This window comes from Heloderma suspectum, chromosome 1, assembly GCF_057233095.1.
Source record: "Heloderma suspectum isolate Gila_16-S chromosome 1, 16-S_ref, whole genome shotgun sequence".
Lineage (NCBI taxonomy): Eukaryota > Metazoa > Chordata > Lepidosauria > Squamata > Helodermatidae > Heloderma > Heloderma suspectum.
The window spans coordinates 377,614,879-377,642,452 of record NC_139458.1 but is presented as its reverse complement, the minus strand read 5'-3'; the positions used below and the strand labels follow the sequence as shown (position 1 = coordinate 377,642,452).

At 42.9% G+C, this 27,574-nt stretch overlaps 1 protein-coding gene across 7 annotated transcripts in view; it reads left to right on the top strand.

Moving 5' to 3' along the window:
• EIF2AK2 (eukaryotic translation initiation factor 2 alpha kinase 2) overlaps positions 1-27,574 on the top strand; it is a 46,983-nt gene that overhangs the window by 16,287 nt on the left and 3,122 nt on the right. For 4 of the 7 annotated variants that reach the window (XR_014786822.1, XM_084828334.1, XM_084828339.1 and 1 more), the window contains exons 7-15: positions 5,936-6,001; positions 10,865-10,961; positions 11,990-12,024; positions 12,705-12,779; positions 18,196-18,315; positions 19,203-19,334; positions 22,492-22,684; positions 24,370-24,504; positions 25,118-25,216. Coding sequence is in view for 6 of the 7 variants with exons in the window: in XM_084828334.1 (XP_084684460.1) it covers positions 5,936-6,001; positions 10,865-10,961; positions 11,990-12,024; positions 12,705-12,779; positions 18,196-18,315; positions 19,203-19,334; positions 22,492-22,684; positions 24,370-24,504; positions 25,118-25,216 (952 nt within the window). In the remaining variant the exon portion in view is untranslated. The remainder of the gene's footprint in view (positions 1-5,935; positions 6,002-10,864; positions 10,962-11,989; positions 12,025-12,704; positions 12,780-18,195; positions 18,316-19,202; positions 19,335-22,491; positions 22,685-24,369; positions 24,505-25,117; positions 25,217-27,574) is intronic. The other 3 variants (XM_084828335.1, XM_084828336.1, XM_084828337.1) reach the window with 3 other exon arrangements.

Below are 27,574 nucleotides of genomic sequence, written 5' to 3'. Positions count from 1 at the left end.
ATATACAATGGGCATTCTGCTAAAAAGTGTACCATGTCCTCTACCTTGGGGCAGCCAGCTGGGCAATCTGCACTCATGCCATGATGGATCCTATAACGTGCCTTCACCTCCATCAATTGGAGTGAGTTCAGTCTACATCTAGTCATGAGCCATCTCAATTCATGTGAGGTGATGGAAATCAAATACGGGGGAGCCTTCCCCGGAGAGGTCATGATGCTTTTATAGATCTTGTTAGGGCGACTTTCAGCAGCAACAGCCATTGTTGTTTGAATATCAACATCCTGTAACCTCTTTGAAATCTCATCCCTAGCTCTATCATAGCCCCTCGCAAGCAAATATGATTGTGAAAAGCCCAACTCAGAGATAGATGTGGTTATCTTGTCTGCCCATGAGCCCCTTCCCATAGCTTCATATGCTAATAAGACCAAGGGGGAGGCCAGTTGGAACACTATCTTTAACCAGAAGAAAGTGGCAGCTTTTTGAACAAGCATTCCCACTGAGTGACAAGCTGTTTCTAGTCGGACAATGGCCTTAGAAGTGGATCTGGGAACCCCGAGTACTCTGGATAGAAATTTATGCTGCACTGACTCCAATGAAGCAATGTTAGCATGGGTCCAGGCAGGTGCCCCATATAATATTTGGGGAAGTAATTTGCCCTTGTATAGCTCTATTAAAGGGGCCACCATCTTACCACCTGGTCCAGCAGCAAAACGAAGAATGTTACTACTAGTTACATTAGTTGTCAGGGCTATTGCATTCAAGTGCTCCGACCAAGATCCTGAACTTTGAAATGTCACTCCTAGGTATTTATATTTGTTGACCTGATCAAGCAGATGGTTATCCAGCTGCCATCGGTATTTTTTCCTCCTTTTGCCAAAGACTAAGATTTTAGTTTTTTCGTAGTTGACCTGAAGGGCTTCTCTCACACAATATGAGCTTAGGGCTCTTAAAAGCCTACGCATCCCCACCTGGGTGTATGACAGGAGAACAGCATCATCTGCATATAATAACACTGAAATATTCCTGTCTTTTAAAAGAGGTAGGAAGAAGTCTGGATTAGATAAGTAGGGAACCATATCATTAAGATATAGATTGAATAAAAGAGGTGCAAGCAAACATCCCTGGCGCACTCCTTTGTTAACAATAATGGAGCCTGAAAGATCACCTGAAGACTCTCTCACACGCAAGATAGAATTCTCATACAGCCCCTGTATTCTTCTGAGCAATTTATAATCCACATTTAAAAGTGTAAGCTTCTGCCAAAGGCGAGGTCTAGATATAGAATCAAAGGCTGCTCGAAGGTCTACAAATGCAGCAAAAAGTGAGTGATAAGGGGGAGATGTATATTTCCCAGCCAAATATTTTAGTAGAAAACAATGGTCTACTGTAGATCTGCCACATCAGAAGCCTGCTTGTTCTTCAACAAGGAGATTCTCCCTGAGCACCCAATTTTCCAGCTTATCTAAAAGATGTCTTGCATACAGCTTACTTATAACATCCAGTAGACTTATAGGGCGATAATTCTTAGGGTCTGACCGATTGCCCTTTTTATAAATAGGCACTACAATAGCTACTGCCCAATCTTGGGGAAATTTCCCAGTTCTATCAGTAAGTGTAAATAAGGTTGCTAACATTGGGATCCACCAATGAGGATAATCGATCAAGAAATCTGGTGAAATGCCACTCCTTCCGGGGGCCTTTCTGTGCTTCAACTTCCGTATCAGCATAGCTATTTCCTCACAGGTGACTGGGGGCCAACTAGATGATTCTGGGTCTTCCTCCTGTAATGGGGGAAGACAGGCCATCTCATCATAAAAGAGGGAATGGAAGTGTCGTTCCCATTCATGTGTTGTAATAACAGAGTCAATGGATGGAGTCCCAGAGTATCTTAAGTCTGAAGTAAGGTGCCAAAATCTAGGTCTATCATTTCTTTCGAGTGCTGATGCTAGTTCCACCCATTGCAACCTAGCATGCTCTTCCTTTTTTTCTTTAATTGTATTTTTATATAATTTACACAGTGCCAAATAGGACTGTGGTAAAGGGACTATACCTCTGTCTCTTAGGAGTTTATGTTGTCTTTTAATTTCCTGCTTAAGTTTCCTACAGTCCATGTCAAACCATGGATTACCCACTTTTGGCCCCTGGTTCTTTGACTGGCCTTTCCAAAATAAGAGAGGTTCGACTGCTGCTATAATCTGGGCATAACATTCTAGTACTACTTCCGTCTCTTTGGAAGAGGACAGGGTATTCAGCAAGAGTTGTACATTCTCAGAATGCCATAAGCGTTCCAAAGCATTTAAATTCACATTTGCCCATTTACGATGGTATGTTGCAACCCTCGTGCTTGGGACTGGGAGCCTATTTTCTTGATTTGCCTGGGCATTTTTAAAACATTCTAACTGGACAATCAGTGGTTGGTGATCACTACATGGATATGAATCTACTCTAAAGAGCGTAATCAGCCCAAACACAGCTGGAGGAACTGCAATATAATCAATTACACTAGCCCCAAGATGGTTGATAAATTCCCCTGTCAAATCCTCGGACAGAGAGCCATTCAGAATGAGAAGTCCAGATTGAAAGATCATTTGAATAAACTGCTTCCCTTGGGTGTTAATCGTGTGATCCTTTGACTGTCTATCCTTTATCAGTGGGAAGTCATCCAGGGAAAAATAGGAGACTGGCTCTATTGCATTCCAGTTTGGGCCAATCCGGGCATTAAAATCACCAACTAATATCAAATGAGCTCCAGATAGTTGGGTCTGCAGGCCAAGTATGTAATCTGTAAGGCTTTCCCAAACATTTTTGCTGTGATGAGTTGATTTCCAAGGAGGAATATATACATTTACCATGATATATGATGTTAAATTAATTTTGAAAAATATAGCCAAAGCCCAGGACTCCAAATTACTGATGAGATAGCTTTCGCCTTTCAATGAAGTTGATATACAACAGGCTAATCCCCCCCACGGGTGTCCCATGCCTCTGGGGATACTTGCAGGGACTTCATAGGTTTTGTAATTACTCAGAAGAATTTCCCCCGTGCACCATGTTTCCTGTAGGAATATGATATCAAAAGATCTAAGGTACCTTCTGAATGAACCATCTGCCCTTTTATTAGACCATCCAGAGATGTTCCAGGAGACACACTTAAGTGAACTCCCCAAAGCCTTATTTTGTCAGGAGGAACAATCTAATGTAATTTGATCTATTGAGGGGTCAAGCTGTACGGCACCATTTAAGCAGGAAGTGGAGTTCTGGATCATGTGTTTCCTTTGAGAATTATTTGCTATTGGGACTACTGTAGTGTTGATTTCAGCTACCACTGTTTTCTGTTTTTTTTGTGGTATCAACTGAAAGTTGTCAATATAAGAATTAATTGCAGTATTGGTTAAGAGAATTTCAGTGTCTAACAAAACATCATTTTTGAGTGGGGGACTAGAGGGACATAAAGACCTAAAGTTTGTTCTCTGAAGGCCCTGATCAGTGGACTCTATATCAATGGTCCCAACATCTGTCTCCTGAGTTGTAAAATCAATGAGCATTTCAGTGTTAGACTGCTCTAGAACATTATGTAGTCGACTTGCTTCTGGGGCATACTGATCTATGGGTTTCCTTCTAGATATCTGCTTAAATAGTGGTGTTAATGAATAAGTTTTAAAGACCCTTCTAGCCCTTACTCCATATTTACCCAGTTGGAACCTCGCAGCAAAGATTTCTTTAACCAACATTGGTGAGTTAAAAGTTATTATACATCTCTGTAAATACAGAGAGCCTGGAAGTGTGTGTACAGATCTAATATTTCTTATATGAATTCTTAAGTTCAACAATGCATTAAGATTATACACAACTCGGTTTTTCCCCCACCAACTAGGCAGAACCCCATTTGATAATGGTGATATTTCAAAGGCCACTTGGTCTGGGACTAAAATTAAGTTCCCTTTAAAGTCCCAATTCTTCAGTTCTACAAGTTCTCCATAGTCTGCAAGGTTCAAGGAATTCGAACGCTGGGATACAGTTGAAGGAACCAAAGCCTGTACAGGTTGTAAAACTGGAAGTGTCATGTCTTTCTGATTTACTTCTGGATTCACGTCTTGTTTTGTTCTGGTATCCTGATCCTTGAGAAGTTGTATAATCTCATCAAGTTGTTTTGTATATCCAGTGATAGGAATTAGTTTATCATTTATAGCTCCGATTGTCCCAAAAATATTAATTAGAGTTTTAAAAATTAACAAGCACTGTTCTGCCATGGTATCAATAATTGCCTTGTTCACATCTTCAGGCTTCATCCCGGTAGTTGCCTGTTTCTCCTCATTTCTCCATTCCTGGGAGTCCTCAATTTTTCCTTCCTGGGACTCATCATTTTCCCCCAAAGTGGAGGCCAGGATTGAATATCGATTAGTAGTAAGGATTGGGAGTCCTCCAGGGGTATCAGAGCTACCGAGCATGAAGCTATCAATTTTAGATTGTTTTGAAACAGGGAAAGTTGGAGACTCTAGTTGGTCTCTCTGTCTCTTTTTCTTACTACACATTGCAAACAGAGGATAGAAAAATCAGGTAGCACCACTCCGCAAGCTCCTCCACTTGATAAATGCTTACAGAAGTTAGCAAAATTGGCAAAACAATGAGGCAGGCATTCACATATGCTTCTATGGCTTGTGTGTGTATGTAAGGACTTTATCAGAAGAATTCAAAACATAGTCCAAACACTGAGAGCTCTCGCATTGCCTCCTCATAGCTGGTAAAAACTTGAACAGATTAAACCTTTAGGGCAGCCAAAACATTACAGTTGTCTGGCGTGCACTACAATAATAGAGGTTTAAACTGGCAAATTAAAACTTAAAACACATTGTGACAATTTAAAACAATTGAAATTTAAAACAAACAAACAGACCGAAGAGCCATGAAAGCTACCGCTGCTTGTGCTCGAAGGTGTTTTAATTGTTGTGAATTGCCTTGGGGGCTCTTTTTAGGGCTGAAAGGCTGTGTGTGTGTGTGTGTGTGTGTGTGTGTAAAATGTTGTTTTTGCTGTTGTTGTTGGTTTTATCATTGGCTTTTATCGTTGCCTTTATTGCTCTTTTATTGTGTTTCTGTTTTATCGCTTTTAATATTTTAACTATTTTTATATATTTTATTGTTGTGAGCCACCTTGGGAGGGCTTCTGTAAGGTTGCCAAGAAATTATTTAAATAAATAAATAAAATAGGCACCTACCGGGTTGCGAGTGGTATGTAAACCTTTCCTTCACATGACCAGGCATAGCCCCGCTGGTGCTGCATGTGAACCCCTCTTCCTATACGGACGCAGAAAGGTTTCTTCTTTTTTCTCTTTTGCCAGAAAGATACTCAGTGCCCAGACTAGGGGCAGCCATAACTTGCTTGTGCGGATCCTGGGCTGGGGAAACACTTCAGCACACTACAGCTATCTATCTCTGCAAGTCTCTTCACAGACAGAGTTACTAAGAGTGGGGGACCCTAACCCTAACCACAGATGCCATAGTCCCTTGGTGGGGAAAAATAGTGGTGCCTTATGGCTGTTGCTCCTGTGATCTCTGTGTCTCTCTTCTGGCAAAAATAGGGAGAAGGTGTTAAGATTGGGGGCAGTCTTCATGCCATCATAAGCTTACAGGAAGGTTCCCCTTATATATGTGCATATAGAGATCACTGGGCCTGAAGAAGAGACTTGTTCTACTGAAGCCAATAACTAAAGTCTTCCTTAGACCAAAAGAATTGCTCGCATTATGCTACAATATTGCTTCAAACAACTTTTGGGGAGACACTACTGTCTTCTCTGGGTTGGGTTTCTTCGAGGGTTAAAAATTGTTTAGGTGGAATCTACAGCTTCCTAATCTGCAGAGGGTCTGTTCTTTTGATATTATGTTATAGTTGAAACTATTGAAGCCATTTTAAACTGCAATCTGAAAACTTGTCTTTCAGGTCTGTTCAAGAGGGCATGGATCTTGCTTCTGACAGGTCGGAGAGTATAGTTTTTCAAAACTCAAAGTAAGGGACAATTTCAGTGCCAATTTAAATATGAACAGGTCAAAGGTAGTTGAGAAGAGAGCCCGCATTCTTTACCTATCCTACTATTCTTGTCACCTTTGTGGAAGAATTACAAAGCTCATAAGGCGAGAAGGCTCCTTTTTCTGTTTAATAACCAAATTAGTTCAGAGGCTTTCTGAATCTATCCAAGGTTTTGGGTGGCTATAATGTCTGAAATAGATTAGGCTTCTTGGGGTGGGGTGGGGTGGGGTGGGGTGGGGTGGGGCAGGGCGGTTGAACTGAATAAGTAAAATAGAAATTAGAAGCAGCATAGCCCCTTTGCCTTTATTCCTGTAATAGAATATCCCTGAAGTTTGGGTTATTTTTCAAGCCATATAAAAGCATGTATAAGTTTTTGCCATATTTGAGTGAGTTTGATGGGAATCGTTCGGAAGAGATAACGTAAAACTTGGTAGGGTTAATATTTTCACTGCTGTGCAGTCTTTTGTTAGCATCACTCTACCTATCAAATTCTTTTTTTAAATTCACATTGTGAGTGCAAAAGTGAAGTGATAGGAAAGAGAAGAAGAAAAGGGACATCCTGTTACTTTAAAACTGGCAAGATTTCTTACATTTTGCAATCATCTATTGTATATTTCCTAAACTAGGTATATATTTGAAAAGAAGTTAGAACAAGATAACTCCATAAGTGTTTCACCCTTAAACGTGACCTGAAAATAATTTTAAATAGATTAAATAAATAAAATAAAAATACCAGTTTTATGAAATTCAGGTCCTAGCTATTTAATGCCCAGTAGAGATCCTAAGGAGATGCTATAACTACTTATCTAGGAGTAAGCCCCATTGAATTCAGTAGCTCATTTCACACATCACAATAACCCAGAATTGTTTAAAATGCTGGGTTATTCTGAATGCATCAGCTTGGGGATCAGACAAGCCAGGGTTCCTGGATTGCATGTCGCAGCAAACAGCTGCTCCTGCTTTAACTGCTGTTCACAGGAAACAAGAAAACCACTTCTGCAGCATGCTCTAGTACACTGCTTCTGTTTACCCACTCCCACGCAGCAGGCACCAGTTCACAATAACCCAGAATTTAAAATCTGGGCTATTGTGACATGTGAACCAGACCAGTGGGACTTACTTCTGAGAGGCAGCAGTTGTTGTTGTTCAGTCGTTCAGTCGTGTACGACTCTTCGTGACCCCATGGACCATAGCACGCCAGGCCTTCCTGTCCTGCGCTCTCTCCCGGAGCGTGCTCAAGTTCATATTCATTGCATCCGTGATGCTATCTAGCCATCTCATCCTCTGCCGTCCCCTTCTCCTTTTGCCTTCAGTCTTTCCCAGCATCAGGGTCTTTTCCAGGGAGTTTTCTCTTCGCATTAGGTGGCCAAAATATTGGAGCTTCAGCTTCATTATCTGTCCTTCCAATGAGCAGTCAGGGTTGATTTCCTTTAGGATGGACTGATTTGACCTCCTTGCAGTCCAGGGGACTCGTGAGAGTCTTCTCCAGCACCACAGTTCGAAAGCATCAATTCTTCGGCGCTCAGCCTTCCTTATAGTCCAGCTCTCACAGCCATACATTACTACTGGGAAAACCATAGCTTTGATTAGACGGACCTTTGTCGGCAAGGTGATGTCTCTGCTTCTTACTATGCTGTCTAGGTTTGCCATAGCTTTCCTCCCAAGGAGCAAGCGTCTTTTAATTTCATGGCTACAGTCACCGTCTGCGGTGATCTTGGAGCCCAAGAAAGTAAAATGTGTCACTGCTTCCATTTCTTCCCCTTCTATATGCCAGGAAGTGATGGGGCCAGATGCCATGATCTTCGTTTTTTTAATGTTGAGTTTCAAACCAGCTTTTGCACTCTCCTCTTTCACCCTCAACAAGAGGCTCTTTAGATCCTCTTCGCTTTCTGCCATTAGGGTGGTATCGTCTGCATATCGGAGGTTGTTGATAATTCTCCCAGCAATCTTAATTCCGACCTCTGATTCATCCAACCTGGCGTTTCTCATGATGTACTCTGCATATAAGTTAAATAAGCAGGGTGACAATATGCAGCCTTGTCGTACTCCTTTCCCAATTTTGAACCAATCGGTTGTTCCATGTCTGGTTCTTACTGTTGCTTCTTGACCCTCGTACAGGTTTCTCAGGAGACAGGTAAGGTGGTCTGGTACTCCCATCACTTTAAGAATTTGCCACCGTTTGTTGTGATCCACACAATCAAAGGCTTTAGCGTAGTCAATGAAGCAGAAATAGACGTTTTTCTGGAATTCTCTTGCTTTCTCCATGATGCAGCGAATGTTGGCGATTTGATCTCTAGTTCCTCTGCCTCTTCGAAACCCAGCTTGTACTTCCGGTAGTTCTCGGTTCGCATACTGCTGAAGCCTAGCTTGTAGGATTTTGAGCATCACCTTGCTGGCATGTGAAATGAGCGCAATTGTGCGGTAGTTTGAACACTCTTTGGCGTTGCCCTTCTTTGGAATTGGAATGTAAACTGACCTTTTCCAGTCTTGTGGCCACTGTTGAGTGTTCCAGATTTGTTGGCATATTGAATGAAGCACTTTAACAGCATCATCTTTTAGGATTTTAAATAGCTCGGCTGGAATACTGTCATCTCCGCTAGCTTTGTTGTTACTAATGCTTCCTAAGGCCCACTTGACTTCACTCTCGAGGATGTCCGGCTCAAGTTCAGTGACCGCACTATCATGGCTATCAGGGACATTCAGATCTTTCCTGTATAGTTCTTCTGTGTATTCTTGCCACCTCTTCTTAATCTCATCTGCTTCTGTTAGGTCCCTGCCTTCTTTGTCCTTTATCATGCCTGTCTTTGCACAAAACGTTCCCTTGAGATCTCCAATTTTCTTGAAGAGATCTCTAGTCTTTCCCATTCTGTTGTTTTCCTCGATTTCTTTGCATTGTTCATTTAAGAAGGCCTTCTTGTCTCTCCTTGCTATTCTCTGGAACTCTGCATTCAGTTGGGTATATCTTCCCCTTTCTCCCTTGCTTTTCACTTCCCTTCTTTCCTCAGCTACTTGTAAAGCCTCATGAGACAGCCACTTGGCTTTCTTGCATTTCTTTTTCTTTGGGATGGATTGCGTTGCTGCCTCCTGAACAATGTTACGGACCTCCGTCCATAGTTCCTCAGGCACTCTGTCTATCAGGTCTAATCCCTGAAATCTATTCCTCACCTCCACTGTATATTCATCAGGGATATGATTTAGGTCATACCTGAACGGTTTAGTGGTTTTCCCGACGTTCTTCAATTTCAGCCGAAATTTTGCAAGAAGCAGCTCATGATCTGAGCCACAGTCAGCTCCAGGTCTTGTTTTTACTGACTGTATGGAGCTTCTCCATCTTTGGCTGCAAAGGACATAATCAATCTGATTTCGATATTGACCATCTGGTGACGTCCATGTGTAGAGTCGCCTCTTGTGCTGTTGGAAAAGAGTGTTTGCTATGATCAGCATGTTCTCTTGGCAAAACTCTATTAGCTTTTGTCCTGCTTCATTTTGTACACCAAGGTCATGCCTGCCTGTTATCCCGGTGATTTCTTGACTTCCTACTTTACCATTCCAATCCCCTGTGATGAAGAGGACATCTTTTTGTGGTGTTAGTTCTAGAAGGTGTTGTAGGTCTTCATAGAACCGATCACCCTCAGCTTCTTCGGCCTCAGTGGTTGGGGCATAGACTTGAATTACTGTGATGTTGAATGGTTTGCCTTGGATTCGTACTGAGATCATTCTATCATTTTTAAGATTGTACCCCAGTACTGCTTTTCCCACCCTTTTGTTGACTATGAGTGCTACTCCATTTCTTCTAAGGGATTCTTGCCCACAATAGTAGATATGATGGTCACCTGAATTAAATTCGCCCATGCCTGTCCATTTTAGTTCGCTGATTCCCAAGATGTCGATGTTCAATCTTGCCATCTCATGTTTGACCACCTCCAGCTTACCTTGGTTCATTGATCTGACATTCCAGGTTCCTAAACAATATTGTTCTTTACAGCATCGGATTTTCTTTTCACCACCAGACACATCCACAGCTGAGTGTCCTTTCGGGTTTGGCCCAGCCGCTTCACTCTTTCTGGCGCTACTTGGAAATACCCTCTGCTCTTCCCCAGTAGCATATTGGACACCTTCCGACCTGAGGGGCTCATCTTCCGGCGTCATCTCTTTTAGCCTTGTGATACGTTCCATGGGTTTTTCTTGGCAAGAATACTGGAGTGGGTTGCCATTTCCTTCTCCAGTGGACCACATTTTGTCAGAACTCTCTGCCATGACCTGTCCGTCTTGGGTGGCCCTGCACGGCATAGCTTATGGCTTCACTGAGTTACGCAAGCCCCTTCGCCACAACAAGGCAGTGATCCATGAAGGGGGAGAGGCAGCAGTAAGTGATTGCTATTGCATTCTGCTGAGGTTAGGTTGCCAACCAGGGAAAGGTATGTATACAAAAAAGAAAACTAGTGTAAACATTCAGTATAAGAACAAACTTGTTTGACTTAATAGTATCCTTATTCGGTAGGTTGAAATACAGTTCTGATTAAACATATTACTTGGTTAGGAAAGTCTTTTGAGTTATTTGTATGAGATACAGGGAATATCACACGTGGAAGAGCAAATGAGCTGCAAGCAACATAAATGAGCATTTCAGAAAGTATAACAAAGATATCTGCAGCATTTGTACCACCCTGGCCTTTATGCAGATGCTTTGTTATTGTATTAAAAATCTATTATGCACATCATATCTGTTTTGGAAACAATACAAGTAATGTCCCTATACCTTGAAATTATTCGTCTTACCCCAAAAGTGAACTAAATGGAAGAAATTAAACAAGTAATGCAGAAACTCCTTTTTTTCTGTAGTGGTACAGATTTGGATTCAGAATGTAAGGGTGTAGGTGACAGACCAGCTAATCAAATTGGCGCTGTTCATCCAGGTGAAACTTCTTCATCCTCTAGGGTAAGGTATACAAACTATTTTCTTCTCATCACTTAGTGACCTGGTTCACACATCACTGATTTAACCCAGGAATTGCAGGAATGAGCAAAGCTCATGAGCTGCATGCTTGTTGTTTCCACTTTCAGGTAACAGGCCAGGAATGCCCCATTATTGGGTTTTTTTGTGACATGTGAACTTGGAAACTCTGGGTTGTTTATGGGTTAAACCGCCCTGAGTTAACCCAGCAACAAACTATGGACAATTGTTGGGTTAACTCTGGGTTGTTTAGCCCCCAAACAATCCAGAGGTCCGGGTTTGCACATCACGAAACAACCCAGGAACTGGGCTGTTAATTGAAAGCAGAAATGACAAGCTTGGTTTGTCCCTGGCCATTCCTGGGTTAACCAACCCGGAATTGCCGCCATGATATGTGAACTAAGGCTGTATGCTATTAGTTGTTTGTACCTATTTGTTCTTGTTTATGCATTCTGAAATATTAATCCTGCTATAAAGTTTTATAGGCCAAGACTGAATTAAAAGACTCTGGTTCGCCTGATACAATGCAGTTAATTTTTTTAATGTAGTATATTTGTATACTGCCCTTCAGCCAAATGGCCCCAAGGGTGGTTCACAGTAAAGCTGGGCAGGCCAAGGGAAAAGAGTAGAAGAAGGGCAGGCTGGGAACAATGAGGATGGGTAGCTTAGTGGCTTCCCTCAGTGATGAGATGCCCAAAAGGAGGGAGTGCAGAAAGCCTTGGAACTATAAAAGAGGTGGTGGCAGGGGGTTGCCTTTTCTGGATTCTTTGGCATCCTATTTCTTGGTATTTACTGGGGACCGTGGGGTTCAAACCAAGAGGAGCCTTCTCTAACCAGCTCCCTTAGTGGTTCAGGAAATTGGTGCTTGGTTTGTAGTGCTTCTGGTTTGAGCCCTGTGTGATGCCTACTATGATCTGCATTCTGACTTTGGGTCAAGCATTTTAAGTCGAAGCATTTGGTAACAGGTTTCAGCTACTGTGCTGAATACATTTTTCTTCTTCATTTTCCTATAGGCAAGTCCCACAGGCCATGCTGTGAAATCTAAAAGGTATATGTTTATGTTTAAAATTTATAGACCATTTATTCAATTGATTTATCAGTTGGGGAAAGTTATTAACACCAAAAATCAATGGCACTTTCACATGTATTTGTGTTTACTACTTAAGGGTGCTGTCCTATGCATGTTTAGACAGAAAAAGTGCGACAGCTCCCAGCCTGACTGGCTGGGGAATGCTGGGAGCTGTTGCACTTTTTTCTGTATAAACATGAATAGGATGGCACTCTGAGGGCGTAATCCTATCTGGACAGTCACCAGCTTCCGAAATCAGAGGCTGCTGACTATCCTATACAGGGTGGCTGGAGCACAGAGAAGGTCCTCTTCTCTGTGCTCTGGCTGCCCTGCATTTTTCCAGACAGGCAATTACACCTGTCGAGGCATGGCTTCGGGAAGAGAAGGAGACCTGATAGGAAGCTGTGTAAAGCAGCTTCCGTAGTCCCTGCCCCGCCCACAGGACTGCCTCCTTGTCCCCATCTCCACACTCTGTTTCCGAATGCAGAGATGTAGCTAGTGTGGAGAGAACTGTATTGGCTACAAGGGGGTGGGGGAGTGAGGAGCGGTTCCCAGAAACCGAACAATCCTGTGGCCCTCAAGACAGTGTCTAGGAGCCATAGGATTGCTCCCTAAGTGTTGCAAAGTTTCATTTCAACTTTTTTTTTTACTTTTCTAAGAAAAGAGATACCATTGGCAGCCAAATTTTCAAATTCCCCACATCAAAAGGAGAGTAAATACACCTCCAATGACAGGTAAGAAGTGCTGCTGAATGTTTTAAATAAGACTGCCCTTTTTAAACTTTGAAGTTTGCGTTCACATGGAATTGATACATTTGCATGAACAGAGAATCGATTTAGGTATAGATGGATAGATGGTTTGTTAACAAGTAATGTCCAGTGTGCACATAGATGCCCAGAGGGCTTTTCCATTCACTGCCCTGAAAAAGGCAACTCCAGCCATACACTGGGTATGTTTGCAACGAACTGTCCCTGACATTACACAGCTTCAGGAAGTTCTTGTATGATTATTTTGATCCTTTTCAATCTGGGTTCCTTCATTAGAAACATATGAAGTTGCTTTATACTGAGTCAGACTAATGGCCCATCTAAGCCCAGTACTGTCAGCACTGACTGGCAGTGGCTCTCCAGGGTTTCAGGCAGGAGTTTTTCCAGTCCTGCCTGGAGATGCCAAAGATTGAACCCAGGACCTGAATAGATCTCAAAAAGTGGTGCTGGGAGCCTGTTGTTCCATTTACTGGCCTTTGGCTTTCAAGATACCATCTTGTTTCCCCATTCTATTTTGTATCTAAACGGAACTGCTGGGAGAGATTGTACAGAGATTTGGGGGCACAGTTACATCAATATGCTGAGGACACCCAGCTCTTTCTCTCCTTTCCATCAGAATCTGGGAGGTAGTGGAAGTTCTCAACCTGTGCCTAAGGTCAGTAGAGTAGGGTTAACAAACAAACTCAATCTAGGCTATGGCTATACCAAATCACTGGTTTGTCCAATAGGGGAGAGTATTTATCTCCACACCCATGGGTGGATGCGATTTCAAGGGATTGGAGGATGAATGATTTGCAGGGAGGGGGCAGTTTCCACTGCAGCAGCAGCTTTCTCTTATTAAACAGTTTGTAGGTGGCAACAGAAATAGCTCTGGGTGTCAGTGATGTCATTCCAGGGGCACTCTGGAGAGGAAATGTTGTGGCTGTGGCATTCCTGTGGCATTACCAGCGAGAATACTTTTTCAATAACGCCTTTCCCACAGGAGGCAACACCTTCCACCACACACAGTAACTCTGCCATCACAGCCTTTACCTCAGGTCCAGCACTTTTACTTCGTGAGATGTGAGGACACACTGGCTTTTATTCTGATCCGTATTATTCTTTTTATTACTTTACCCTTTTGTAGCCACGGGCTATAGGTGTAGGATTTTATAAAACATAGAAATATGTATTCTTCTTCTCCAGGAATAGGTGCAGCTGGTAAACCAGCCTGAGCTCATTTAAGCTGAGTGAGTTGCGTTATGTGCTGGTGGCCATTTCAGATATTCAGGCCATGGCTATGGCTTGTCATGTTGTCCTAACCCAGCGGGTGTGGGTTGTGTGAGAGTTAAACAATCACTTGTAGAACCCATGGGCTGTTTTAGGCTTGTGCAAGGTTTGTTTAACCCTCGCACAGCTCACACCCGCCAGGTTCAGACAATATGACAAGCTGCAGTCATGGCTTGAATTTTTAGGTGCCTCTGGGTACTGTGGCTTGCGATCAGGCAAACCTGGTCATTGTCTGAACACGCACAGACAAGATAAAATTCCATGAATGAGGTACGATGGTTCCAGAATAAAAGCCTCATCTGGAAGCACCCAAAGGACGCATCACAGACTTTACCAAGTCTTAAGGGAGACTGCAACCCCATTCGACACAGACTGTATTCCTAATTCACAGAATATCTGCCTTGTATTACTGCTGAAGCAAAATGGCCTGCCCAAAATGGCCACCACCCTATTTGTGGCAGCAGCAGCAGAGCTCTGGGGGCCACTGTGATGTCACATGTATATACGTTATGAATCTGGGCTTATAGATATGTATTTATGTTATAATTCTGTGTTTTCTGGTAAGCAGATCTAGCATGAGAGTGGTATGAGTGACAGGAAGTATGATGTATTTTCATATGTGAGATGATAGCCTGAGTGAGTGCGGGGCTAAAAGGGTGTGATACATAAACAGGGAGCTGTGCTTGTGTAGTTTAGATAGGGAAGAGTTTGGATAGAGCTTGTAAAGAGATAGATAGCAAAGAGATAGATAGTGAGGAGATAGTAACTAGGATTTGTGTGTATGGGATTAATGTGGTAATTAAGTGTGTGTATGTGTGTGGGGGGATTGAGAGAGAGAGTTTTTAAAGTGACTTATTTGTGGCTTAACATCTTAATGCTGTAGACCATCTGGCCACAGTCGTCATGCCTTAGTCACACCCAGTTTGGACTACTGGAATGCGCTGTATGTGGGGCTGCCTTTTGAAAAGTGTCCAGAAAGCACAATGGGCACAGAATGCAGATGCTAGTTTATTAAGTGGAGCAGGCCACTTGGAGCATATTCCTCTGCTTTTTCTACTACTGCATTGACTCCCAGTTGGTTTCCTGGTCCAAACTGAAATCCCAGTCTTGACCTTGAAGGATCAGAATTGTCTGGACCTAGGATACTTGGAAGGACAGCTTCCTCCCATATGAATCTACCTGTACTTTTGAGTTCTTCCTTGGAAGCCCTGCTCTATGTGCCCTTTCTGTCTGAAGTACAGTGGTTGGCTATATACAGTAGGGCCTTCTCTGCTGCAGCACCTAAACTCTAGAACTCTCCTCATCTCTTTCCTGCACTTAATGAGGCAGTGGCATTCGAGAGAGCTCTGGAGGCTTTGTAACTGTTCTAATTCCTGGTGGAGTTTTGTGTCATGTTGCTGATATCTTTTTAATGTGTTGCTAGTTTTGTTTAGTGTTTTGTTTGCTGTGGTGTTTGATCACGTGATGGTGATATTTGATCATTGTTCTAATATTTCATGTTGATTTTTTAATTGATTACTGTTAGCTGCCTTGCGCATTCTATGAATGGAAGAGGGGGATATAATTTTTTAAATAAAATAAATGTGTTGCAACTCCACGGTTGTATATGAACCCTTGGGCACATAATGACCTCTGGATCAATGTGATGCTGTAGGTTGCTGTTTTCTAGACGTTTCCCTAACAAAATGTGATTCCAACGCTGGATAACAGTTTGTTTTGACCTATCCAGCCTTTCACCTTCCAATGGATGTATTCTGTCATGACTCCCAATTCTCTACCCTAATCCTTTCCCATGTTTATTATAGAAGTCACTCCCAACTGATTTCAGTTGGACTTATTCCCAAGTAAATTATGAATTGATGTCTGGAATGGGCTTACAAATTGGACCTTAATCCAGACAGAACAGAAGTGCTCTTGGTTAATAGGACCATGGATCTGGCAATGGGATTACAGCCTGTTTTAGATGGGGTTGCACTCCCCTTGAAGAACTGGGTTTGCAGGTTGGAAGTGCACCTGGGCTCAGCTCTTTTCCTGGATCCTAAGATAACAAGGAAGGTCACAGGAGGAAAGTTCCATCCTTTCCTCTCCACTGTACCACCCCATCCCACACACACACCTTTCCAGATAGGCTTTTTTTTTGGGGGGGGGGGTGCCAGTGGCTGTAGTGGGAGGAGAGGATGGAAAACTTGCCTTCTGTAACCTTAAGTTATCTTAGGATTCAAGCCAATGACCCAGATCGCACGATAAAAAAACCACTTTGATCAAAACAAATAAGCCACGGTAGCTTGTTCTAATGCCCAGAGCTATTTTCCTACTCTCCCGCCTGGGTGTGGCTTGTTGTGTTGTCCTAACCCAGGTGGCATGGGTTGTTTGAGGGGGGAAACAACCCTCAAACAACCCACCGGCTGTTGTAGGGTTATTTGAGGGTTGTATCCCCCTCAAACAAGTCATGCTGATTGGGTTCAGAAGACAAGCTGTGCCCAGGCAGGTAATGAGACAAATGGTGCCCGGCATGTGCCGGAGATTAAAACAAGCCACTGTGGTTTATTTAATCCACCATGGCTTGTTTGATCATGTGAACTGGCCCAATAAATGCATGTGTAGGATTTATTCTTATATTGGTTTCTCATTTTGGGTCATTTTTGCTCTGGGATATTTCTTCATTTTCTGTGCAAATATGTGCAAATGATTCCAACCTCTGTACTTCGCTTATTATCATTTGCCAGTGTCAGCAGTTCCTAGTTTAAAATCCTCCATATGGTGTTCCATCTGATCAAACTCTGTTCTTTTCAGAAGGAGTTACCATTCAGGGTCTGGAAATCAAGAATGAATCTTTTAGTTTTCCTAGCGAACCATGGAAATAAGGCTAATATTTTTACAAATGTATGAAAATAATTGTGCTTGCTGAATTTTCTAGCTGCTACTCCATGTAATGGATTGATTCTCCCTTTTTACCCAGACACATGCAACCCGAGTCTAACTGCAGTAATATTCCAAGGTTGCAAGCTAGCCTTCTGTAACCTAGAGAGTGTCCCCGTCACTTCCTAGGGAAGGAATTACACAATTGGGGTGCTGCCACAGAAAAGGCCCTGTCCCATGTCCTCACCAACCTAGCTTCTCTTGGTGATGGAATGTATGACAGGCTTTCTGAAGAAGATCATAAACTCTGACTTGGATTCCTGCATTGAGCAGGGGGTTGAACTCAATGGCCTTGTAGGCCCCTTCCAACCCTACTATTCTATGATTCTGTGGGCAGATACATACAGGAGGGGTGGCCCTTTCACATATCCTGGCTCCAAACTGTTTAGCGCTTTGTATGTAAGAACCAGCTCCTTGAATTTGGCCCAGAAACAAATTGGAAGCCTATGTTGTTGTTGTTCAGTCGCTCAGTCGTGTCCGACTCTTCGTGACCCCATGGACCATAGCACGCCAGGCCTTCTTGTCTTGCACTCTGTCCCGGAGTGTGCTCAAGTTCATATTCATTGCATCGGTGATGCTATCTAGCCATCTCATCCTCTGCCGTCCCCTTCTCCTTTTGCCTTCAGTCTTTCCCAGCATCAGGGTCTTTTCCAGAGAGTTTTCTCTTCACATTAGGTGGCCAAAATATTGGAGCTTCAGCTTCAGTATCTGTCCTTCCAATGAGCACTCAGGGTTGATTTCCTAATGTAAAACTGGTGTAATGTGGTCTACAAGACACGCAACATATCTGGCTGCAGAATTTTGCACTAGATGTACTTTCTAGGTACTCTTCAGTAATCTGAATGGGAAATGATTAAAACATGGATCAATGCAGCCTGATCAGTCTCCTTTAGGAAGGGGCGTAGTGGCACAACAGCCAAAGGCACTCCTGGCCACAGCAGCCACATGGGCATCCATGGGCAATGTTGGACCTAGCAGCACCCCCAAACTGGTCTGATCTAATTTGAGTTTGGAACTGGGGCATTGAAGATACCACTAGGTTTGTTTTTAATAGATGGAGGAAATATACCTGGTCACAGCCTTCTTGGATATAAAGCTGTATATCGTGATTTCATCATGGAATTCAAAAATCAGTGATCTTTCAAGGATTTTGCCACGTACGATGCTAAGGCTTGCTTTCATTTTTTAAAAACAGGTTTCTTAAGGACTTTGAAGATATAGAGCAAATTGGCTCTGGTGCATTTGGGAAAGTTTTTAAGGCAAAACATGCCATTGATAAAACACTGTATGCTGTCAAACGAGTCAAACTTACTGTGTAAGTTATCCTGTACTTGCTTTTATTTTAATCAAAGTATTCTAAGCCTTTTAAAATAAGTGCAGCTTTCCGCATTAATGCTGCTTGACCTAATGCTACGTGAAATAATTTTAGTCCTACTTTCAGTGGAATTAAGGGGCACCATTTGTGGAAACTTCCATTTTTATGCCCAAGAAGGCTTTGTTCATAGTTACTAATACACAAGCATGCAAATCTGGGGTGGGGACATGCCATTTCTCTTCTATTGTTTGACTATGTGTTATAATTAGAATAATAGTTCATCTTCTTACGTATAAACTTGAATTATCCACAGATAGTGATGACTGCATTTGTCATCAACAGAGTAACAGTGTTTATAATAACGGAAGTATACCTAGCTTTACGTGTATCTTAGATCCCCTTCACATGTACCTGTACTGTCTTGTTGCTGTTGCTTGTGCAACAGATGTGTTGACTTGACAGCAATTTTACATAATACCCAAGCATTATCCATTAGGTGTAAGATTATTTCACTTCACCTGAAAGTAGCAAGCAAGACAAAACAAGTTTTTCTTTGAACAGTTTATGCAATTTCTGTATGCTATAGTAGTTCTTTATTGTAGGGTAAAGCTTTATGGTCAAGACCTTTTTCAATATCAACACGTACATTCAAAAGCATTATCAGTACTTCAGACCTTACCCTGATGTTTCTGACATAGTTTCTGGACTTCTGTTCGTTGGAATTCCAAATTGGAAACCTGATTTTAGAAATAATGATCTATTGATCACCCTCTTATGGTGAAATGTGTACATTAACCACCCCTATAAACAACTGATTCTGAAAATGACTGTTTATGTAGGGTAGTCTTTTTGCATTTGTAACAATTTTTTCCATCTCCCACAACCAGCGGAGAAAAAAACGAATCAGAAAAAGAAGTACAAGCTTTAAGAAAACTTGTCCATGAAAACATTGTTCGGTATTACAATTGTTGGATTGGGGAAGACATTCCTCCGTCAGATGACAGCACAAATGATAACAGGTAATTCCATTCCATAATTAGTAGGTCTCTAAGGTGCTACATGTTGTTCTTGTTCTTTCAGTAAACAGTCCATCCCAATATTGAAAAGAAAATCCCCGGCTTTATCGCCACTGTTAAGACATAGGTATGTTAAGATGTTAAGTGATCCCTTCATAGATCACTGCCTTGTTGTGGCGAAGGGGCTTGCGTAACTCAGTGAAGTCACAAGCTATGCCATGCAGGGCCACCCAAGACGGACAGGTCATGGCAGAGAGTTCTGACAAAATGTGGTCCACTGGAGAAGGAAATGGCAACCCACTCCAGCATTCTTGCCAAGAAAACCCAATGGAACGTATCACAAGGCTAAAAGAGATGACGCTGGAAGATGAGCCCCTCAGGTCGGAAGGTGTCCAATATACTACTGGGGAAGAGCAGAGGGTATTTCCAAGTAGCGCCAGAAAGAGTGAAGCGGCTGGGCCAAAGCCGAAAGGACACTCAGCTGTGGATGTGTCTGGTGGTGAAAAGAAAATCCGATGCTGTAAAGAACAATATTGTTTAGGAACCTGGAATGTCAGATCAATGAATCAAGGTAAGCTGGAGCTGGTCAAACATGAGATGGCAAGATTGAACATCAACATCTTGGGAATCAGCGAACTAAAATGGACAGGCATGGGCGAATTTAATTCGGGTGACCATCATATCTACTACTGTGGGCAAGAATCCCTTAGAAGAAATGGAGTAGCACTCATAGTCAACAAAAGGGTGGGAAAAGCAGTACTGGGGTACAATCTTAAAAACGATAGAATGATCTCAGTACGAATCCAAGGCAAACCATTCAACATCACAGTAATTCAAGTCCATGCCCCAACCACTGATGCCGAAGAAGCTGAGGTTGATCGGTTCTATGAAGACCTACAACACCTTCTAGAATTAACACCACAAAAATATGTCCTCTTCATCATAGGGGATTGGAATGCTAAAGTAGGAAGTGAAGAAATCACCGGGATAACAGGCAAGCATGGCCTTGGTGTACAAAATGAAGCAGGACAAAGGCTAATCGAGTTTTGCCAAGAGAACACGCTGATCATAGCAAACACTCTTTTCCAACAGCACAAGAGGCGACTCTACACATGGACATCACCAGATGGTCCATATCGAAATCAGATTGATTATGTCCTTTGCAGCCAAAGATGGAAAAGCTCTATACAGTCAGTAAAAACAAGACCTGGAGCTGACTGTGGCTCAGATCATGAGCTGCTTCTTGCAAAATTTCGGCTTAATTGAAGAATGTAGGGAAAACCACTAAACTATTCAGGTATGACCTAAATCATATCCCTGATGAATATACAGTGGAGGTGAGGAATAGATTTAAGGGATTAGACCTGATAGACAGAGTGCCTGAGGAACTATGGACGGAGGTCCGTAACATTGTTCAGGAGGCAGCAACTCAATCCATCCCAAAGAAAAAGCAATGCAAGAAAGCCAAGTGGCTGTCTGATGAGGCTTTACAAGTAGCTGAGGAAAGAAGAGAAGCGAAAAGCAAGGGAGAAAGGGGAAGATATATCCAACTGAATGCAGAGTTCCAGAGAATAGCAACAAGGGTCAAGAAGCAACAGTAAGAACCAGACATGGAACAACTGATTGGTTCAAAATTGGGAAAGGAGTACGACAAGGCTGCATATTGTCGCCCTGCTTATTTAACTTATATCCAGAGTACATCATGGGAAACGCCGGGTTGGATGAATCACAAGTCGGAATTAAGATTGCCGGGAGAATTATCAACAACCTCAGATACGCAGATGATACCACCCTAATGGCAGAAAGCGAAGAGGATCTAAAGAGCCTCCTGTTGAGGGAGAAAGTGGAGAGTGCAAAAGCTGGTTTGAAACTCAACATTAAAAAAATTAAGATCATGGCATCTAGCCTCATCACTTCCTGGCATATGGAAGGGGAAGAAATGGAAGCAGTGACAGATTTTATTCTCTTGGGCTCCAAGATCACCGTAGACGGTGACTGAAGCCATGAAATTAAAAGACGTTTGCTCCTTGGGAGGAAAGCTATGGCAAACCTAGACAGCATAGTAAGAAGCAGAGACATCACCTTGCCGACAACAGCCCGTCTAATCAAAGCTATGGTTTTCCCAGTAGTAATGTATGGCTGTGAGAGCTGGCCTCTAAGGAAGGCTGAGTGCCGAAGAATTGATGCTTTCAAACTGTGGTGCTGGAGAAGACTCTTACGAGTCCCCAGGACTGCGAGGAGGTCCAGTGAGTCAATCCTAAAGGAAATCAACCCTGAGTGCTCATTGGAAGGACAGATCCTGAAGCTGAAGCTCAAATATTTTGGCCACCTAATGCGAAAAGTCTCTGGAAAAGACCCTGATGCTGGGAAAGACTGAAGGCAAAAGGAGAAGGGGATGGCAGAGGATGAGATGGCTAGATAGCATCACCGATGCAATGAATATGGACTTCAGCACGCTCCGGGAGAGAATGCAGGACAGGAAGGCTTGGCGTGCTATGGTCCATGGAGTCACAAAGAGTCGGACACGACTGAACGACTGAACAACAACAATGTTAAGACCATGCCTTTTGGTCGGTGAAGGTGCAAGTCTTAGTGCAATATCAGGCTTTGGATATTAATCCACCATCTGTGTAGCCTATGTGGTCTTGGACATTTAATACAGAAGGGAGTTGACAACACAGCAGTGGAAGTAAGAAACTGTTCCAGGGTTGCATCATGGTGGTGGTGGCAGAGATACAGCAGTGCCCCTAATCATAAACAGGATGGTGCGATTTGCTTGTAGCCATGTAGCTGGCGCTTACCCTTCCCGTATGCCTGGAGGCTGTATTTGAATGGTGCCATCATGTAAGTGGAAGATCATGCGAGTATTTCCATACAGTGCGATATGCCTGCCCATGTAGTTGTTGTTCACATGGAGCCCCCAGCCATTGTGGATCAAATCGTGGAAAAGTAGCTTCCATGCAGCTTTGTATGAAAAGACACCAAAGGGAGCCCAATGCCTGGAGTTCAGTAGTCGGGATGAATTAAATGAGCTGTAGCTGAACTCATTTGTATGTAAACTCTGTTGTCAGTCTCTTGGTTCCAATATCAATGTTCACGAAGACATTGGAAGGAGCTTGCTTTTATTTTCTAATTTATTTTTATTTTAAATCATTAACAGCTTAGGGAATGCCGGCCCATGTGACTGCCTCTTCATAATGACAGACTATTGTGAGAAGGGAACACTAAAAAAATGGATCGATCAAGAAAGGATGAAAGAAAACCGTAAGGATAATGCCCTAATAAAATTCGAGCAAATAGTGAAAGGGGTGGAGTTTATTCATAAAGAAAACTTCATTCATAGAGATCTCAAGGTATTTGGACTAATTTACCATTTCAGTTCTGAGATGTAAATGTCGAACAAAAGTTGCTTGCTAGCTATATTTTTATTGAAAGGCTGTGCTAGTCCCATCCCAGAGGCTCAGCATATGAATTACTAATATAAGAACACACAGAAAATATTCAGAATCTTAATGAGACTATGTCCTTCAGACTAAGTTTGAATCACTCAGATTCTTGTCTTCCAGAGTCTGAAGTCTGACTCCGTTCCTGTGACCAAAATGATTACCCTCTCTCACTCTGCATGCAGATTCTACAACTGAATATCTGGAAAGAAATGCATGATTAAAGAGCCACAATTTTTGGCTGGCCCATTTTGATTGCCAAGCCAAAAATTGTTGCTACAACCTCGTCCTGCAACTTGTCTCTCACCTTGTGTTGTGGTTTCACACAAGGTCAGGGACAATGATGGCCCAGTACATTTTGCTGCCCAAGATGCAGTCCAAATAGTGCCCCCTTTACCCTTAGAAAGGGAAGACTTTAAAAAGTCTTGTTGTATCATTCAGACACCAATTCTGTCTTCATTTATGCTCTCTCACACATGCACGGTGTCACACACATCACAGAGTTTCTGCCTGAAAAAGATCATTTAACAAGCTTAAAGCACTACGGGCACAAATTCTTTTCGTTATTTTTTTTTATCATGGTGCAGTGGGGGACAGTGGGCCGTGTAAGTGTGTGTGTGAGTGTGTGTGTGTGTGTGTAAAGTCTGAGACTGAAGAAGTGGTTGTTTGGGAGATGTGATAATAACAGCAAGACCCTAGTTTAGGTAGCCATCGTTCTGAAAAGTGTGTTGAGATGAAGTACTCATAGTCAATCTAAATACCAGTTTATGAATGAAATTCTATTAAGTGAACTAAAGACAGTTCACAGCAGAGAAAATTTTAATTGACAATAAATTGAAATGCCAGTGAAGCTGAAGACCTCAGCCATTACCTTATTTGTGTTCTCCAAATTTATAAGTTGTATGATTTTCACATGGAGGCAATTTCAGACAAAGACCTTCTCATAGCACCTTCAGTTTTAGACTGACACCTCCCCATCTCCTGCTGTGGCAATGTATTTTAAAACTGACCCAGTTGTTCTATATGTGCCTCTCTTGCGACTGATTCAGTTGATGTATTTGTATCAAGGGTCTATCATTTTTGGCAGAGCTTCCTAGACAAGCCCAACATCGTATTCACCAGACTGCCTCTCCAGCCAAGCCATACCCAGTTGGCTTTTCCTGCTGGGAATGGCAGGCGGGGAAGGAGGTGTTATGCAATGCTGGCCAGAGAAGAAAAGATTGTGTGCAGGAGGGGTTTCCCAGTTTGGCCTTGTGTGGCTGACTGCTGATCATGTTCAGCAGAGGGTGCGGCCACATTTGCCATGGTAAGCCGGGCAAGTGGCTTCATTAATGCCTGGATCTTCTCTTGCAGTTTTTATTTTTTGTGATTTTAATCTGGAAACTGCTTTGAGGTCCCTTTGGGGGTTTGAAAGGTGGGGTAGAAAGGTTCTAAAATAAGATGAGAAACTGAGGTGATGCAGACTCTGCAGGATAACTATACCATTGAATTGGCCCATTCTGTCTTTGCCTTAATAATGTTTGTCTTATTAGCAACTTGTGTGCCTGAATACAGGGTGGCTGCTTTGACTTTGTTTTTTGTTTTTGCATTTATAGCCTCTAAATATATTCATATCTAGAGATGATAAAATAAAAATAGGTGATTTTGGACTGGTGACATCAGGTGTAGATGACCTTTTGGCACAGCGTACACAAAACAAAGGAACATGTACGTACATGGCTCCTGAACAGGTAATTCTTTGTAATATCATGTGTGCATTGACACTTCTTTCCTAGAGCAGTTGTTCACTTGTTTTATGTACACATCCACCCACCTGGAGTGATCTGCACTACAGTGGGATACCAGGTCAGAATCTCTAAATAGCAGACAAGCAAAATTGTTGATCTTATCACATATCTAAGGCCTGCTTGTTGCAAAAACGATGGAAGACTCCCTTGAAGTTCTCCAGATAAACTTTCTAGTGCTGAGGATTAAATTGTATTGATTTGTTTTCTTATTAATTATCCCATTCTTCCTCCCTCTAAGGGCCTCAGGGCTTTGCATGGTTCTCTTCCTCCCCTCACCCCCAATGTAATCATCACAACAACATAGATTAGGGTGAAAAAGAGTGCTTTGTCCAAGGTCACTCAATGAGCTTAATGGCTGAATGGGAATTTGAAGTACTTGTTTGGAAAAGAGCCGATTGCCCTGATCTTATAATCAGTTTTTAGGGGGGAAAGGCCAACATGTACTTTTGACGTTTGTAAGGCCTGTACAGTTAAGTTCTATGAATATTTTCTGTTAAAATATGTTCTTAAGACGTAAGACAGCAGATCTAACATGCTTGTGTTGTACTGTCCTCAGAAGGAGAGCACTTATGGAAAGGAAGTGGATATCTTTCCATTGGGATTAATTTTATTTGAAATGCTTTACACATTTGAAACCGCACATCAGAGAAGCAAGGTAAATAATCCAAAAGTGCTCTCTCACTTTTGACTGTACGTGTTTCTTATTATAAATGCATAGGAAATATGTATGTACAAGTGCTGGCCCCAAACACTTGCAGTAATTGGAAAGGGCAGGACTTGGGGATATTAATGTGCATGTTTGCTAATGAAAACTGGTCTAGAAAAGCTGACTGGAGAGACCTCTGGAAGCCACTTCCTTCATAGTAGGTGTCATAGCAGCAGAGGTTTTCAGGAGACAGAGAAGGTTCTGTTGGGAGGAGCAGAGAACTGCCTACCTTCCTTCCTCATCAGTTGATGAGCACACAGGAAGTGTATGCCGCTTGCACATACAGAAGGGCAATGGATGGGTGCAGATTGCTTACCAGTGGACAGCAACTTTGAACAGTGCAACTTACTTTAGAGACCCCTTTGCCATTTTCTATGTGGCCCACAATCCCCGGAAAGACCCACCCACTTTCCCTTGTATCCCAGCTAATCAGCTGGGCTGCAGGGAAGGGACTGCTGTTCCGGCACTGCTGTAAGCAGCACCAGGACAGCAGTCCCAATTGGAGCGCTGGGTGCGGTTTTCCTGCCATAACAACAGTGGGGGTGGGAGGCTTTAGCCAATTTGATGGGCAAGGAAATGTGGCACTGTGAGAAGGTGGTGGGGATCCCAGGTTGGGAAGGGTGAGGCAGTGACCTGGTTCGCATGTTATGCTAAGCCACGGTGGGTTGTTACCATGGGTGGATGCAGGGTGGCTTAGCATGACATCTGAACTCAGTGCAATTGTCCTATTGTGGGTTCATTTTCAGTAACAAGCCACCCTGAGAACCCATAGTTTGTAGTGGGGGTGCTTAGGGTGTCTTGTCACAATGTCTGAACCCGGCAGAGTCACTTCAGCATGGGTTATCTTTAAAGGCAAGAGAGCTGCCTGGGAAGAGCGGTGAAAAACCCTGCCAGCTGCTCCTCGCAATTTTGCTAGTGTTGCCGCCATCCCCACTTCTCCTCTGCTGTCAGTGTCCACCCTTTCACTGATACTGCATTGACATCTGGCAATGTCCCTATCATATTGGCAGCCTTTTTTTTCTGTCCTTCAAAATCACACAAATTGTTTTTTGGGGGCGGGGGGTTCCCTTCGGTCCTGAGCAAGTGTGCACATACTCAGGACTGCACCAAGGCATATTTCCATATTTTATTCACATACTTCATGGATTGTTAAATTGGCAAAACAGAATAAACTCCACATACTCCCACAGTAATTATTACACTCGTATCAAAAGCTCCCCTCTTGTTCAGCTGCCCCTTTCGGAGTTTTCTGTCAAGGGAAGTTTACACGACTTGGGACTACAGTACCTGATGGGATGTCTCTCCTGGCATGAACCAACCCATACACTACACTCTGCATCCAAGACCCTCCTCTGAGCACTTCCTCTGAGGCTCAGAGGGCGGCAATAAGGGAGAGGGCCTTCTTGGTGGTGGCCCCCCCTATTTATGGAATGCTCTCCCTGACGAGGCCCACCTGGTGCCAGCATTGTTATCTTTTTGGTTCCAGGTTAAAACTTTTCTTTTCTCTCAGGCATTTGGCAGCATATAACGAGGTTTTTTTTTAAATCAGGTCCTGGATTGTCTCTGGCTGCTTGTTTTAAATTGTTTTAGATGTATATTGTTGTGGGTGCTACCTGTTTTATTTCCTTATATAAATGGTTTTTTATACTTTATATAAAGTATTTTAATGGCTTTAATTTTTGTGAACCGCCCAGAGATTTCATAGAATCATAAGGTTGGAAGGGGCCTACAAGACCATGGAGTCCAACTCCCTGCTCAGTGCAGGAAGCCTGATTCCCAGACAGTCTCCCATCCAAGTACTAGCCAGGGCTGACCCTGCTTAGCTTCCAAGATCAGACGAGATCAGCCACATCCAGCCCTTTGCTCCAGCCATGGGGCAGTATAGAGCTGTAATAAATGAAATGGAGGAGGAATTTGACAGCTGTCATTTCTAGATGTGCAGAGGGCTTATCAGTGTGCTTGGGTTTTATACTAGCTGCTGTCATTCTAATACAACTTAAGAATGTGTAAACTGCGGACCAAGGGTTGCCAATGTGTCAAGATTGTTCAGAAAGGGGTGGGGGCGACCGCAGAGAGGGGAGTTTCCCTCCATAGGGAATATGAGGCTTTGTGACTGAGGGGAAAAGAAGTCCTGCTAAGCCACCACGTTCCCAGTCATCTGCCAGGAGTACCATGCATTCTTCAGAGAACAACCCACCCATGGTGGCTTATTCTCAGGATGGCTTATCCTGACGTGCAAACTTGCCCAATAGGCATCACATTGCCTTTCCCCTCTTTCCCGAAAGAGTTCCCTGAGCAATATTGCTC